The 16,782-nt window shown below is 35.9% G+C and overlaps 1 protein-coding gene across 2 annotated transcripts; it reads left to right on the top strand.

The window, feature by feature from the left end:
- The first annotated feature begins 241 nt into the window (after positions 1–241).
- LOC306881728 (CTD small phosphatase-like protein) lies at positions 242–16,454 on the top strand. Of its 2 annotated transcripts, XM_079435965.1 has the most exons (8): positions 242–912; positions 5,242–5,402; positions 5,669–5,701; positions 7,096–7,197; positions 10,442–10,498; positions 11,890–11,982; positions 12,765–12,950; positions 14,275–16,453. In XM_079435965.1, exons 1-8 carry the CDS (start codon positions 837–839, stop codon positions 14,398–14,400), a joined length of 834 nt encoding a protein of 277 aa, XP_079292091.1. In that variant the 5' UTR covers positions 242–836; the 3' UTR covers positions 14,401–16,453. The 2 variants fall into 2 exon arrangements, with proteins under 2 accessions (XP_079292091.1, XP_079292092.1); XM_079435966.1 differs by lacking the exon at positions 5,669–5,701 and having other exon boundaries at positions 14,275–16,454.
- The last annotated feature ends 328 nt before the right edge of the window (positions 16,455–16,782 follow it).

Below are 16,782 nucleotides of genomic sequence, written 5' to 3' on the forward strand. Positions count from 1 at the left end.
GCCTGCTTCCCGCTTTGTAATACAAGTAACGTTACAGGCAAATTGTTACTGGATTTTGTGTGATGCGATGCCTCTTTACATTCCATGCCCATATCTTTACTATAAATTGCATATATTTTCACTATTTATTCGCACAATAAAGCCACTCAATACAGATTAAACAACAGTAGGAAGAAATCAAAACAATCAATATAGTCGAGTTCCTGAAGGCGTTGATGAAGAAATCAGTCAGCTTTGCACGGACTCCTGTCATTGGGCGAGCTGCGTGCTCCCCGGCCGTGCTTTTATTTTTAATATGAGGGAGGGGGTTCCCAGAAAATACCTCCTCCTGCTGTTCCTCAGCTCTATCTCATGAATATCAAACACTCGCCGTCTCCATGTTGGAAGCAGAGATCAGAAAACATGAAGAGGCCGTTTCTGACGATCGCTTAAGCGCGCAGATGTCGGCTGTAGCTCCAGGAGTTTAGACGCTAGCGTTCAGACATCGCGCGGGTCATTTATTCAGCCTACATTTGGAGATTTCATGGTCAGCTCGCTAACGCTATCTTATATTAGCAATTCAGCCTCCAACTACTTGTTAGCCACTCGGCGCTGGCGCAACTGATTTTTGTTATGCGCATCCGCACGGGCTGATTGATCAAATGTGTGTCCGCGACGCGTATTTTAATGCAACAAAACGCAAAGATTAGTGGTCGGGTGCAGTCCGTTCGCCCGCGCTAGCCTGAGCGACAGCAGTCTGCTGCTGGCTGGAGATCTGCCATTAACTCGACTAGCTGTTAGCACAAGCTGAAACACGGACAGAACTCGCTGGAAAAAGGAGCTAACATCTCGTTTCCATGGACAACACGTCCATAATAACGCAGGTTACGAACCCCAAGGAGGAGGAGATACTCTCGTCAAATGCTGAGAAAGGTGAGAGGTGTTTTTGTGTGTTGAAGTTGCTCTCCGTAGCGCGTTTTGTTAGCTTTACCCACCATTTTAAACGAGCGGGCTGCGAGCCCAAGTCCGCGGACAAGAAACATTTTAGGCATTTCATTACTGTTTGCACTGACAGAAGTGAGAATAATGCGTGTTTTGTGAACTTTTAATATGGTTTTATATGACAGTGTGCTATTGTTGATGCAGAACGATGACCGAGTGTGTGTGTGTTTATATAACGGAGCTGTGTAAACTGCTGGAGACTGAAAGTTTTGGGCTCTGTCAGCGTCGGTCGCCCCTGATGTGGATGGAGACCAACATAAACATGTTTCTTTCTGTCACGAGGCAGAAGTGCATAAGTAGAGTACTTTAAAAGGCACATGTTTTATTTAGTGTGTTTTTAAGAAGCAGTGGACTTTAAATTGTTCTTTTTTCGGTCCAGTCAGCAACAGGAATAGTTAAGTAGGTATGCTATTTAACTTAGTTGCCTTCTTTTTTTTACGCAACATACAAGTCCGTTATGTGATGCTTTAGGTTGTTAGGAGATAAACAAACAATTAATGCGTGGAAATGTATATATGTAATTATGTGTAATTATGTTGGCACTAATTTGCATAAAAATCCAGAAAATAAATCTGAACACTGGATAAAATCAGGTTCAGTATTCTTGGTTTATTCAAAATGTATTATTTATTGTTGACACATCATAGTTTTTTTTTTTTTTTACAGATTGTTTTTTATAGTGTTTTTTATTTATTTTATTTATTTAATCACTCCATAAATCAGAAAATACTGTCTACAGCCAGAACAAAGATAGATTTTAACCATGAGTAAGTATGTTGATAGGAATAAAACTGGAAAGCCTGGTGTAACTAAAGTGAAACTTAATATTTCTGGTATGTGTGTATATATATATATATAGATAGTGCAAACGGTATATATATTAGTGCTGTCAAACGATTAATCGCATCCAAAATAAAAGTTTTTGTTTACACCATATATGTATGTGTACTGTGTATATTTATTATGTATATAAAAATACAAACCCATACAGTATATATTTTGAAAATATTTACGTTTATACATTTATATATTCTTATATTTTATTTTATATATAAATATATTTAATATTTAAACAAACTTAAATATATACATGCATGTTTGTATTTATATACACATAATAAATATACACATATTATGTAAACAAAAACTTTTATTATGGATGCGATTAATCGCAATTAATCGTTTGACAGCACTAATTATATATATATTAGCAAGACACCACAGGTGAATAGGGCACACATTTTAACTAATAGATAACGCTTCAAGTTTTCTGAAATGTTATGAAAATAAGGCACTGTGTAATTATGTTGGCACTAATTAGCATAAAAATCCAGAAAATAAATCTGAACACTGGATAAAATCAGGTTCAGTATTCTTGGTTTATTCAAAATGTATTATTTATTGTTGACACATCATAGTTTTTTTTTTTTTTTTACAGATTGGTGTAACTAAAGTGAAACTTAATATTTCTGGTTCCGTGCATGAGAAAAAGTAATATTGAGAAAACAAAATTTTAAAATATGTATTGCAATTGAAATCTACAAACACAATTAGATAAAGTATTATATATATATATATAATTTATTTTTTGTTTTTTTTAAATAAACACCGTATTTGGGATGTGTCCTTTTCATTAGTTCTTTCCAAAAAAAAAAATGCTAAAAAACAATAGGTGTGCCTGCATATAGTATCTCACCTTTAATATCTAAATATTTTAAATGAAGATTGAAAAAATGAAAAATGAGTTAATCTATCTCTGCTGCAGAGATACGCAGCTATGAAGGCAGTTTTGCGGAACTGCCTCTGGCTTCCCATCTGAGGATGTCTGGCTCTGACAGCAGGCATTTGGATGGAGCACTTCCAGGGCTTTACCTTTGACCTCTGGGTGGCTGAGTAGAGAATCTCTTCAACAGCTGCCCTCTCAAAGCAGCACAGAATAAAGTTGAACCGTCGACTCTAAAATGGTCCTTGTGCTCTTGATGGCCTATTAGGCAACACTTTAAATGTCTCGATCTCACCCAGACCAGGCCTCCCTCTTCAAAGCCATTAATGAGTCTTTCCAACATGTAGATTAATATTAAGCCAGAAGTAATTAAAGTCAGTAGTAATTACAGGATTTTTTTTTTAAAGGCAGCTGCATCTTCTCATGCCTTCAGCTCTGATGGCATCTGAGGGAGTCCGCCGCAGTGATCAATGTCTCTGGCCCATTGCCTGACAGGGATCTTTTTTTGCATTCTGTCCACAGTTATGTAAAACTCTCTGTACTTCACTGTGCTTTATTCTTTTACTTATTTAGAGTGCATATGGAAATACTTTATATAACAACTATTTTCTCATTGGGAGCTTTTGTAGTCTATATGTTTTACTCTTTATTTGAGTTAAAGGTGTTTAAATAATAACTAGATTACAGACAGATGTGTGTTTTTGCCTTTTGTGTTTAGGCTCTGTTGTGGAATTGCAAAGACGCTCTCATTGCGACGGGCTAGACGTTAGATATCAAGATGTGTTTTTACACTTTAAAGCATGATGCTGTACATGCTTTCTGACACGTCAACTCCTGCAGTATTCCTAAGTGAAGCCAAGCTGCAGTCCTCCCACTTATGAAAAATGATCCACTCCTTTGAAAACAAAATAACAGCTCGTAATACATACTTGAAGTTGTAAATGTCAGCAGAATCTTTCCAGTTGTCATAATTTGTGATGCATTTGATAAGTCATTAGATTTCATACTTAATTTGGGTGTAAAGTATTGCAGAGTTTTTTAAATTTGGAGGAGAAAAGCATGAGATGTTCGGCTGAAGCTTTGAGATGGCCAAAGGGGCGGGAGAGGAATGCACGGCTGTTATAGGCTGTTCATTTTCTTAGCTCCTCCTCCCCTGCTGCTGCCCCTCCTCTCCTCTTCCCTCTCTCCCTCAAATATTCCCCCTCTCCCAATGCCTCTGAAGTCGTCACTGAAGCTTCAGGAACCAGGGAAAATAGCCTCTGTCCCTTAAAATGGTGCTGGATTCGACAGCCAATGACCGGAGGGATGAGGCTTTAGGGGCCTAAAAGGGATGGGGTGGGGTTTGTAAGTGAGGGGTCTAGTTTCATATTTTTTTTTCCTGCTTGTCACTATTTTTAAAGGGCCTTTACTTGCTGGTGACCTCAGTGTTAGCATTTAGAGCCTCCGCTGTGGCGCTGGAATGAAGGCAGATTATTATTAGTGTGTGTGTGAATGAGGAGAGGAGCACCATGAGGGTCTTTGATGTTGTGCTGTGTGTTGGTGTAAAGCCTGTCCATAATCAGTTGTAATAGCCTGGACGTTTAATTAAAAATCCCAAGTGTCTTTCTGTGCTGTGAGAGAGCCATTTTCCTAAAGGGTGTTCGGACATTCCCACCACCAGTGTCCTAATAAGTGTTATTGAACTTTGTGCAACTGATAATCGATAACCAATATCATGGCCTATATATGTATCAATATATCTGTTCAAAAGTTTGGGGTCATTAGGATTTTTTTTTTAAAGAATGAATGCTTTTATTGAGCATGAATGCAATTAAATTGATCAAAAATTACAATAGACATTGAAAATGTTGCAAAAAAAAAAAGTTTTTCAAAATGCTGTTTTTTAAACTTTCCATTCATCAGAGAATCCTGAAAAATGTCATGTCTTCCACAAAAATGTTTAGAAGGATTTGTGAAGGATTGTGTGACATTGATGACTGCAATTCAGTTTTGCCATCAAAGTAATAAATTGCATTTTAAAATATATTCAAATAAAAAGTTATTTTAAATTGGAATAATATTTTACAATTTTACTGTGTTTGATCAAATAAATGCAGTCTTGGTGAACATAAAAGACCTCTTTCACAAACATTAAAAATATCATACCCCAAACTGTTGGACACTATTGTGTATACATGTTTTGGTATTATATTAGTTTATATATTTTCACGTTACGGTGGGTAACCATAAAATGGTTAAAGAGATAATTAAAGTGTTTTTCAAAATAAAAAACTCTATTGTCTAGTAACAGGTGTGGTATTATTGTAAATATCTGAAGTTTAATCATTAATCAAATCATTGATGTACAGTAAAAAGTTTGAATTGGGGGAACCTGATATAAATGACATGAATTTATTATAAATGACAACCTGGAATAAACAAGCGAAGCCGCTAATGCACCAGTGTTGCCACTAATAATGCATCCCTAGTAAATTATTATTGCAGTCATGTGTTTTAAACCTTGTTCAATATATTCTCTCTGTCCATTCTTTTGTCAGTTTCGCTGTCTAACAGCAGTCTGAAGAAGAAGAGGACTCGCGGCATCTTCAGCTCATTGTTCTGCTGTCTGAGAAGTTACGATGCCGAGCCCCCTGCCACCCCCAACAACAACAGCAGCCCTCTGCCCCCACCTGTGGAGGAGAACGGAGCTCCACCAAAGGTGAGATGCCCAAACATCCTCTTTACACAGGGAGTGATTACACAGTCAATCAGATGCAAATTGATTCAGAGACCTCGCTTCTTTGTCTCACCATCATGTGTGGTTTGCTGATGGTAAACAGAAGTCATCACATCTCTCTCTTTCCCGCTCTCTTTTTCTGTGCAGACTGTATCACATTTGTCTGAATTATTGTCCATTTGTCTTGTGGTTCAGCACCTCATTTCCTCTCCTGTTTGTGTCCTCTGTCTTCATCTCTCATATCCCAGTGTGACCAGGTTGAGGTCATCCCTATCCCCAGTGTATGTATGATTCCACTCCGTGCCGTCTGTCTGTGTGCTCTCGCATGCCGCATGGAGCGCCGCACCACTGTACACTCAAATCCACTTTTGAAGCGGCTCTGTGGACAGTGATGCACTTTGCCTGATGGATGCTTGCATGCACTGTATATTATACTACTTTTGAGGCGGCTGGAAAGCCTAACGTTTTTCCACACAATTATAGGTTAAGGCATTTTCAACGTGTTGGCTATGCCCACCCTCCTGCTTTTTAACTATTGGGAGTATGACTGCTTCTGATTTGATGATGCAAGTGTTTTTCCACTGTATTCTAGTCTGTTTAAAGGTGCTGAGCAAAATATTCTGCCCAACGCCACAGTGTTTGCAGAGTCCAACAGTACTTTCTTTTATTTTACTTGCCTTTTCAGTATTTTCCGTGGCCTGTTTTTAGCAATGCGTTTTTATATTTGTTTGAAATAATTAGATTTTCATTAATGTTCAGTTTCCTCTTCACAGTTTTTGTTCATTAAATTTTTTTTTTTACAGAATAAAACTTTGTAACAAGCTGAAAGTTTTACAGCTATAATGTTGCGAAATAAATTTATAAAACATTTTAGTTGGTGGAAAAGAATGCCATACGATGCAAAACATTACTGGTTGGTTCGTTGTTTAACATATTTCTGATGCTTTGAAGACTTCTAAGTATTTTACATTTATGATTAATCATTTAGTAGACGCTGTTATCCAAAGCGACTAAACGATTAAAATTTTTTTTTTTGAGAATTAAACAAAACCTTATCATAATTTACAACAAAAGTTCAGTATTTGGGTGTCAGTAAGATAAAAAAAAAAAGAAATACTTTTTTAAATTTATAAATACCGACCAGGATCATGACTGCACCCCAGCGGTTCCTCCTAAAATTGATTCACCCCATTAAACAGACAGGGATTTAGATTAGATGGACTCGACAGCATACTGCCTACCTCCATAACAAGATTGCCTCCGCTTGTATCGAGACGGTGCAGCGAGGCTGTACAGGCAGCCAGTGCTGAAGTCACTCTCTAACCTTACCTATCCTGCATCTCTGATTAATGTGTGAAAAACCTTTTAATCCCCCACGCATGGCCGTAATCCTTTCCACTTCCGCTCGGAAGAGCTGGGATGTTACTGCATGAGCGTCATCTGTACAGCTCAGGAAACACACTTCCTAAAATGCCCGAAGGTGTCTCTTACAATTTCCAGAGGAAATGTGTAGATGGTTGGGAACTATGCTGCTTTTTCCCCATCTTTCTACTCATTTTGCTTGATAACGGTCTAACACGTTGTGGTTTAACCTCCCGTGCCTCATTTCTCATTGATTACTCTGAAGTTGATCCATGTTCATCACGTTTACTCTCTCTGTTTTACATTTCCACAGCCTCCAGAGAAGTACCTCCTCCCTGAGGTTAACATAAATGACTATGGGAAGAAGTGTGTGGTTATAGACTTGGATGAGACTCTGGTGCACAGCTCGTTTAAGGTAATTCATTAGTTGTTGCCTGTTGAAATTAGTTCAGGTGTTTCCCAAACAGAAATAACCAGGGATGGACTGCTGATGCAGTGTAACTGTGACTTCTATCTGTAATTTGCTCAGTGACTGTGACCCACAGTGACCTATTTTGCGTTAGGGATATACATGTATGCGGGCAGAGCTTCCTGTGATGCTTAGTGACGGCCCAGTCAGGGCGCATTTGTCTCTGCTGCTAGTAGGAGGAGAGTTGAAGAGCAACACTGATTGTGAAACTCAGTATTGGGCTTTTCAGCATCTTGATCTGTGTATGAAGCTCAGAAATTTAGTCCAGGGCAGGGTTTTTATAGTTAACTAAAACTGAAACTAAACTGAAAACCGGTAAAAAAAAATTTTGTTACTTGGAAAAAAATAAACTTGAGTTTCAGCTTGTTGCTGAGGCAGAATTTCTCATTTTAATTAACTTTATACCTAAAATTAAAACTGAAATAAAATAGAACTATGTAGACACAAAAAAAGAAAAAATGACAAAAACACACAACAAACTTAAAAGTATTAACTAAAATTAAAACGAAAACTGAAAATATAAAAATAAAACTGAATCAAAATATTAGTAGAACTATAATATAATATCTTAATGATACTAAAATAACACAGGTATGAGGTAGTTTGTTTATAAATGAGTTTAACCCTTTAAAGCCTATTGTATCATATTAATACACACAATTCTATGGCCTCTAAATTATCAACATGATCAGAACTTTGCTGAAAAACCTGTTGTACACAATCTACTTGGCTACATGCCTTTTGCCATCTGATTGATAGTTCATACTTTTTAGCAAGTAAAAAACATTTTAATATCGTTCTAAAACATCCCACTTTAGGTTGCATTACACATGTCTTTCTGCTGTGAAATCGTTAATGATTTTTGTAAAGTAAACGATATAACTTTTATATTGTTGGTAATATTTCAAGATTAAACACTTACTGAGCTGAAGCAACTTATGTTTACTTAATAATCCATAAATATACAAATATAGAATATAGAAATACAAATATGCTCGCCATGTTGGCAAGTTAGAAACTGTACAAAATTGCATATTTTGGGCTTCTAAATAAACAAAAAGTCTGTGATTCATACAGCATGAGCAGTGTTGGGTGTAACGCGTTACTAAGTAACGCGTTTCTGTAATTAAATTACTTATCCACTGAAAAAGTAAAGTAAGGGATTACTGTTCATTTTTAGGTAATTTAATTACAGTTACTTATAAAGTACTTGCGTTACATACAGTAAATAATTTCAACAGTTCTAAAAGCAATATTGAATTTTAAATCTAAATTTACCGTCTAAAGATATTGAATGCGGCGGCTTTAACCCTCCGCGTGCGGGTGCGTTCACTTTCAGATTTTCCTGATTCACATCACAGAGAAACCTTAAATACTCAAATCAGGGCCGGCACCAAGAGGGGGCATTCGCGGGCAGAGTTACGGTGCCCCCCACTTTCCATCCTCTCCCCTTCTTGCTGAACGTGATCGTTTCGAAAGCGAAAGTGAAACCGGTAAAACAGCGCACATAAGAAAGCGATTGCACGCTTTAGCGAGCGTCAGAAACTGCACGCAATCACAGATGGAGGTGCCCTGGCGCCGGCTCTGACTCAGATACATATAAGGCTAAAATCAATAGAATCTAAAAATCTTGAAGTGTCTACTTGACACTTGAACGAATTCAAATTAAAAACTAATGTTTCTGATTATGCAATCCGTATGAAACTAAAGCAAGGTACAGTCTTTCCCGTGTCTGAGCTCATTATATGCAGTCACCTGCGCGCATATGCCCTCACCTAGATACAAAAAAAAAAGTAAAATATTAAGAAAAAAAAAATAATCTAATATTCATCATTTTTGAAAGAAGACCTGCTATGAGAAATTTACCTCATAAGAACAGCGCGATCTGACATTATTCAGCAGAGAAGATCATTTCTGTAATTTATTCTTTCAGTTAACGTGTTATTTTGACATAAACCTGTACAGATTTTACTAGTTGGGTTTTTCCTGAACATCTTGCCAAACTGAAATGTATTGTTTAACTTTTAAGCCTTTTTGTTATTCAGATATTTTGCAGAGTATTTCTATTTGTTAACCAAAGGTGGTTACATTTTTTTCATAAAAATGTTTAAGTATTACAGTTGTTTTAAAGCTAAAAGGCTAAAATATTATATGTTTGACTCGAATTGAAAGAATATAGAGTTTAATTTCTATTAAGGTTTATAGGGATTTTAAGATGTAGCCTAATTAGCGATTTGAATAATTAAGTTACTTATTGAGTAACTAAGTTACTTTTCAGATAGAGTAATTAGTAAAGTAATTTAAATACAATATTGATGAAGTAATTAGTAACTGTAATTAATTACTTTTTGAAAGTAACTTACCCAACACTGAGCATGAGTCACAAAAGCCAGATATACCAAATAATTTTTTTTTTTTTAAGGCTCCAACTGCTCAATAAAAAAAGATTTTTCTTTCATATGTCAGGCTTTGCAGGGCAAATTTGCATTGAGGTTCATTGATTTCAGTCATGCTAAGGACCAAAATTTGAGGTGTGCAGTTTTTAAACCTCCCTCACAAGAGATTATTAATATTTGATTAGGCAGGTTTGTGCTGAAAGAGCACAGACGCCCTCTGCTGTTTATCACTGCACTTTCATTTTGCTTATGCAAAATATAAGTAAATTGAGTTTATCTCATTTCAATAATATCTCATTGTGGTCATTATCAACTGTTGTTAGTTTCTTGTTGTGTAATAACTGGATATAGTAGATGTGACTAAAAGCTCACTTCGGATTTATTTTAATTATAAGAAAGCATGAGAGAAGTTATGATTCACAGAAAATGCACATTAGCAGCTGTCATGTTGTTTGGGATAATGTTGAATAGTTACTGTGACGAAAAATCTGAGAAGCCCTTAAAAATGTTATTTTTGTAGAATCTGGTGATACAACTGGCGGAGTAGTGATAAGAATTTTATAATTAATGGTTTCATGCATGAAATATTTAATGTACCAAACACATTTTAGAAGTGCTTGCAATAAGACATGCGTTTAGTCTTCATTGTAATACCTTCTTTATTGGAAGGATTTTTCAGAAATCATGTCAGACTTAGGTTTGGGTGGGTTTAGTTGGATCACTTCCTCCACATTTGTCTCCCATCTGAGGCTGGGTCATAACTCGTCTGTGTTGTGTTTGTTTCTTTCTCACAGCCCATTAGCAACGCTGATTTCATCGTCCCAGTGGAGATCGACGGCACAGTGCATCAGGTACAGTACTGATGGAAACATGCGCTGGTTTCATCTTACTCTGACATCAGGTTGCTGAAGATGTGAACGTTTGAGCGATTATAAGTGCTCTAGTGTATTCTGTAGCAGTTATGAAGCCATTTATGTGTTTTATGTCAGTGTCAACTTGATAGATGAAGTGTTGGCTGAGTGGCTGTTCCCTTGTTCAAGTAATCCAGGATAGGCTGTCTGTCCTGGGAGGCCTATTCATGATTACTTGCACTAGGTGGCAGTCGTTTGTCTTCATGGAGCTGATGTAAATCATCTGTGCTTGATTTGTTCCTTGTGTTTTGGTGTTCAGATTGAAGAACAAGAAAATTACTTCAATTGTGTTATATTGCTATATTTTTATAGTGTATTGTTTTATGATGATGTACTATTATTGTAATATGTGTTTTATATTATTAAGATTTATTAAGATGACAAAGATTAGTTATTTAAATCAGCATATCACTATATTTTTTTGTTTTGTAATTTTGTTTATGAAGATACACATTTTCATATTATATTTTCTAGTTTGTTTAAAAAAGGATTTCACTTACGTGTTATATAGTATAAAAACACATAATGCAGATAATGCATAATAAAGATTCAATTTATCATTTAAATGAACTTAAATGGCTCAGTTTATCACTTATATTTTTGTTGCACAATTTTTAATATATTATTAAAATGTATTATACATTTTTATATTATATAATTTTTTTTTTAACTATTATATATATAAAACAAATTGAACTATTATGTGTTATATGTTATAAAGAATTATAAAGATTCAATTTATCATTTAAATTAACTTAAATGTCTAGCGTATCACAATATTATATTTTTATGTATTATGAAACTTACATTTTCATGTTATTTTATAGAGGATTTTTCATAAAGATTTATGTAGATAATAAAGATTCAATTTATCATTTAAATTAACTTAAATTGCTCTGTGTATTACTATATTTAATTGTATATTATTTTGTTTTGTAAATATTTTAAGTATTAAGAAAATGTTTTATATAATGCTTTTTCATATTTTATAGTATGTTATTTTATAAAGATTGTACTATTATGTGTTATATATTATAGAGATTTGTAATTTAGAAGTCCTTACAAATTTAATAATTAGTAAATATTTGATAATGTGTTATTTAGACTTAAATTGCTCAATATTGTATTACATAATATTTTTTAAATATCAATTATTCTGAACATTTATTATAATTTAAAATGTACTTTAATAGCTGTTGTCACATTACTGCATTAAATATAATATTGTATTTTATATTCTATTGTTTATAAGGATTTTATGTATTAGGAGCACTTTGATATGAGTTAAACTGACTTCTGGCTCTGTGTATCACAATATCTCCCCTTCATAGGTGTATGTGCTCAAAAGGCCCTACGTTGACGAGTTCCTGCAGAAAATGGGCGAGCTGTTTGAATGTGTGCTTTTCACAGCCAGTCTAGCCAAGGTTTGTCCACTACACTATGACACTGACTCACTTAATGTCAACAAACATGTCAAAAAACTCCACAAAACACAAAACCTCACTGGCTGACACAGTTCAAATGTTATTTAAGGGAGAAAATACTGTGATACATCCTTGCTGGGTGGGTGTTGATTCATACCTGCTCTGCTAATATCTGACCCCCCTCTCTGTCTCTGTGTGGCCTGCGTTTGTTTTAGCTGCTAATGCATGGGTAAGTGTCTCTATGGCAAATGTGACTCTTCCAGAATGCGTGCCATGTACCAGTAGTTGCAGTCGCTGCTGCCTTCACCTTTGAAAGCTCACATTGTTTGAGTTTGGCCGCTTTTACGATACGCTGTGAAGTTTCATTTGTCGCCGTATCTGTAGCCGATGTGTTTTGTTGTCTTCTCATAGCTGTTAGTGACACATTAGCTGTTGAATGTATGCGGCCCACTTTAGTTTAGATCACGTGTCTTGGTTGCTTCCGTGTCTGTTATATCGAGAGCATAGTGCCTCATTGGCTGTAATAGCAAGCTTTCTTACTGAGAGGCACATATCTGACTATGGTTTGTAGGTTTCCTTACAGACGTTTCCATTTGCATAGACATGGAAATAGTGTTGCGTTGCCCTAGCAGCTTGCTTTTTCTCTGTTTTATATTTGTTTTTGTTGCAGGGAGCAGCTGGATGATTCTACAGTGACTCGACTGTTTAATCAGTGCATGAGCAGCTTGAAGGTGCTCCTTAAACTTGTTTGTAAGTGTCTGTCGTGTTTGTGTGTGCTTCAGTATGCTGACCCGGTGGCTGACCTGCTGGACCATTGGGGTGTGTTTCGGGCGAGACTCTTCAGAGAATCATGCGTTTTCCACAGAGGGAACTATGTTAAAGACCTTAGTCGGCTTGGGAGAGAGCTCAGGAACGTCATCATTGTGGACAACTCCCCTGCTTCCTACATTTTCCATCCTGAAAATGCTGTGAGTTTTGATTGCTGATGAAACTCCTAACTAAACCACAGTTTGGTTACTCTTGCATTTATATAGAAAAAAACATAAACATGACATTCAGAGTCACGATTGACTCTTATGAGTTGACTCTGATTCTTTTAGCAAATCACAACCATACAGCTCAGCCAATGTAGTCGTCCAAATGATTCTTATTAGTGAATTAAATACACACAGCTTACTGTTATGTTGTACTTTAACCCTAAACTGGTTAATATGGTAAAACTGGTTATTCTTTTGACAATGTATAGTTAAAGCGGCAAGTCATTTTTTTAAATAAAAAAAGTATATATATATATATATATATATATATATATATATATATATATATATATATATATATATATACACACTATTATTAATCATAAAAAAACAAACCATTTCTTTATCACACTCATGAACCACATTCATCTGCAGAGATGAAGCATAATCTTCTTTCAATTTTATTTTTAACTCCAAAATGGCCCAATATTACAGTATACCTTTAGTGTACACCATGCTGTACTCATGAGACATTGATATTGTATCAATAATCAGTTGCCACAAATGAGTACATTGAAAAATAAGTATCCACTTTAAAAAAAAAATGTAAACAAGTATGCTGTATTTAAAAATTTATTTAATGCATAGTTGAGGTCTATTATAAGATTGCATTTATGCAACATATTTTAAAAAATGCAACAAAAAATAATAAAAAATTGACTTTATATTTTAAATAATTGTTTAATATTTATATATATTTTTAGTCATTTAATAAATGGCATATCACTATATTTTTTGTTTCATAAATTTTTATGTATATTTATTATGAAAATGACACATTTTCATATTGTATTGTGAATTGTAAAAAAAAAGAAAAATCAGTATCAACGTAAAGCCTCATAAATTAAGATTTATATATAACAATTTATAGTTAAAGCCACTTAATATAAAGTGGGACTGATTTATATTGATGAGTTTATTTGCAAAAACAGATAACTCCGTTATTTAAAATGTTCAAAAATCATGTTTTTTATGTTATCATGTTTTTATTGTTAGCTGTATTTTTTTAGTTTTTAGTTTTTTTTTTACCTAATCAAATAACCTAACTGCAGTTTGATTTAAATTAATTGGGATGCACAATGAAAAAACATGATTTCTGAAAATTGTTATCTGTTTTTGCAAATAAACTCTTCATTTGTTGTTGAATATACAGTTATGTGAATCAAGATTTTGGACCAAAGACATGTCATAACATGAATGTGATTTTTATAAGACACTGTCAGATAATAACTCTGTGTGCGAATGTCTTGTGAAGGTTCCCGTGCAGTCGTGGTTTGATGACATGAATGACACGGAGCTCCTGGACCTGCTGCCTTTCTTTGAGGGACTCAGCAAAGAGGAGGAAGTGTACGGGGTGCTGCAGAACCTGAGGGGCAGGTAGCAGGCTGAGCCGCAGCGGCTGGCGGCAAGGGGCCAGTGCGAGTCCCCCGCTCCGCTCCCAGCTCCTCTCTCCTCCAGCCTGCAGTCCTCACCTCACCCATACCACCAGGACATAAACAGACTCTGAACATTTAATGGACACTCAAATATTTCTCTTTTGAAAAAGTGCTTATGATAAACCAAAAAATCAACTACTACTTTTTCTTTCCCTTTTTTGAAACGAGATATCCGAGTCATAACCATGCTCTGAGGTGTTGCTATGCAGGTAGAAATCCGTAGGGTTAAAGGACTGTGGGGTTTCCTCTCCGACCCAACAAAGTGCCTTTTTTGAATGCCATTTTTACGGGGAAAATTAACATTTTGTACACAACATATTTCTAGAGAACCTAATCTTTACAAGAATTATATGCTTTAAAACGGAGGCAGGTCAGACTCTTTTTATAAAAGGACTGTTAAAGAGGCCAGAGATTTTTAATTACGTAAAGCTGGGTACACGTCTCCATCTTCTGTTCTTTTTGTGCTCCTTTTGTTTTCGATTTTGCTTTAGCTTGTGCCATTATGTAGACCGAGACTATTATCTAGACTTGTTTGTTTAGTTTGTTTTCTAAGAGCAAAGGAATGCATTTGCACTTGTTAGGTTACTGGTCTCATATACCACAGCCTCTTTTGCCAGCTAACCCCTTAAATCGTGCCAATCGCAATCCGATGTTGAAGTACATTTCATTTTCGGCAAACAGGCCCGACGCTAATATTGGTGCTGGAGACAAATGTTTGGACATTTCAAAAACAGAATTTTAGCCGCTAGTCTTTTTTTTATTTTTTACTTTACGTTGATCTGAATGCCTTTGGTGAAGTAGCGTAGACACTGCAGTTGTTCCCTGGTAGTCGTTTTTAAAGGGGAAGTGTCCTTTATGGAAACCAGGATGCACAATTGCAAATGTATCCCTTTTATCATTTTTAATTCTTATCTGTTTGAGTCATGACTTCTTGAGAATTAGTACAGGTCCATCATCTTCGTTTCGACTCGTTTTAAACCATACCCTGCTGCTGCTACCACTGTATACTACACTACAAAAGACCTCCCTGTAGGGGTACCACCAGTACCAGCCCAGGGACTACAGCGCTGTACAGCTTGTGCCAGAGCAGAACAGACACGGTAGGGCCTTAAAGGGTTTGCTCTTGTCCTCTTGCAGAGCTAAACGGAGCCCTTTTGTCCCGGTGGGGGTATGAAAGTGTTTGGCGCAAGCTGTGCAGACTCTACATCACCGCAGTGCCTAAGTTGAGAGGAGCAGCCGATCTGCTGCTGAACAGGCAATAACCTCTCTCTCTGCCCAGAGTCTGCCACGTCACAGTTCGGTCACTACATGTTGTCCTCTTTCTTTTCCCCTCAGTCTTTCATCGTCTACCTCTCTCTATCTCTCTTTTCGTCCTGTTCTGCGGCAGGCGACAGAGAACGATTCATTCTCACGTTTATGCTCTTCTGTCAGTATTTGAGATGAATGCTTATGTTAGCCCACACTTGCTGTTTTCTGCTTGATGTGCTGTACAGCCTCTCTTCAGTCTCCGGCGTTGATCTTCCAGACTGCTTGGATATTTGGCTTGCTAGTATTTTTGATTTCTAGCTTTAATTACGATTTTATTATCGTCAAACAATACTTATCTCATTTGCATATTTCACCTTTTTCTTTGGACACAGTAGGGTCCTGGTGATCTGGTAGCGTTAAAACTATTGGTTTTGCTCACAGTTGTTGTTTGCTTCTGTTCTCCATGTGTTTTTCACAACTAAACTGTCAGGTGCTGTTTTTGAAACACTTTGTCACTTAAATCTCAAGTCGGCACATTTAATTAAATTATGCCTTATTTTCTTTGTCGATATTTTCCTTTCAGTAAGCCATACAGACACTTTAGATAGTCCACAGATTGACTCGGGGGTTTGAAATCAGTTCGGAGAGGCTGTGCAGTGCTGATGTTTGGAGTATATTCAATCTGAATTGATTCATGGTTGTCGTACGTTTTCTTCCGGACTCTGACATGTTATATTAAAGCACCTTTTTAAAAAAACAACACAATGACTTTTATTTGACTTCTTTTATATTGCATGTGCTTGAAGTTCAGTATCTCAGGTGTTACTATTTCTCCAAAGCACGTCAGCTCTTGCAAGGTGTGTTTTAGCATATCTTAAGTCGTTTTAGACTAGTCTTAGTTTGTTTACAAAATGAGTAGTCAGCTAATTATAAAAATAAGTTTGTAACCTTGAAACTTTCTAATGGTATTTCTTTAGAAAATGTTAGTGTAAATGCTGGTAACAAGAAAGCTTTACAATTTCAGTAAATACAGTTGGGTCAAAGTCTGGGATTTAGTAGAAATACTTTTTTATATTTGA

The sequence above is a fragment of the Barbus barbus genome (assembly GCF_936440315.1).
Source record: "Barbus barbus genome assembly, chromosome: 15".
Taxonomy (NCBI): Eukaryota; Metazoa; Chordata; class Actinopteri; order Cypriniformes; family Cyprinidae; genus Barbus; species Barbus barbus.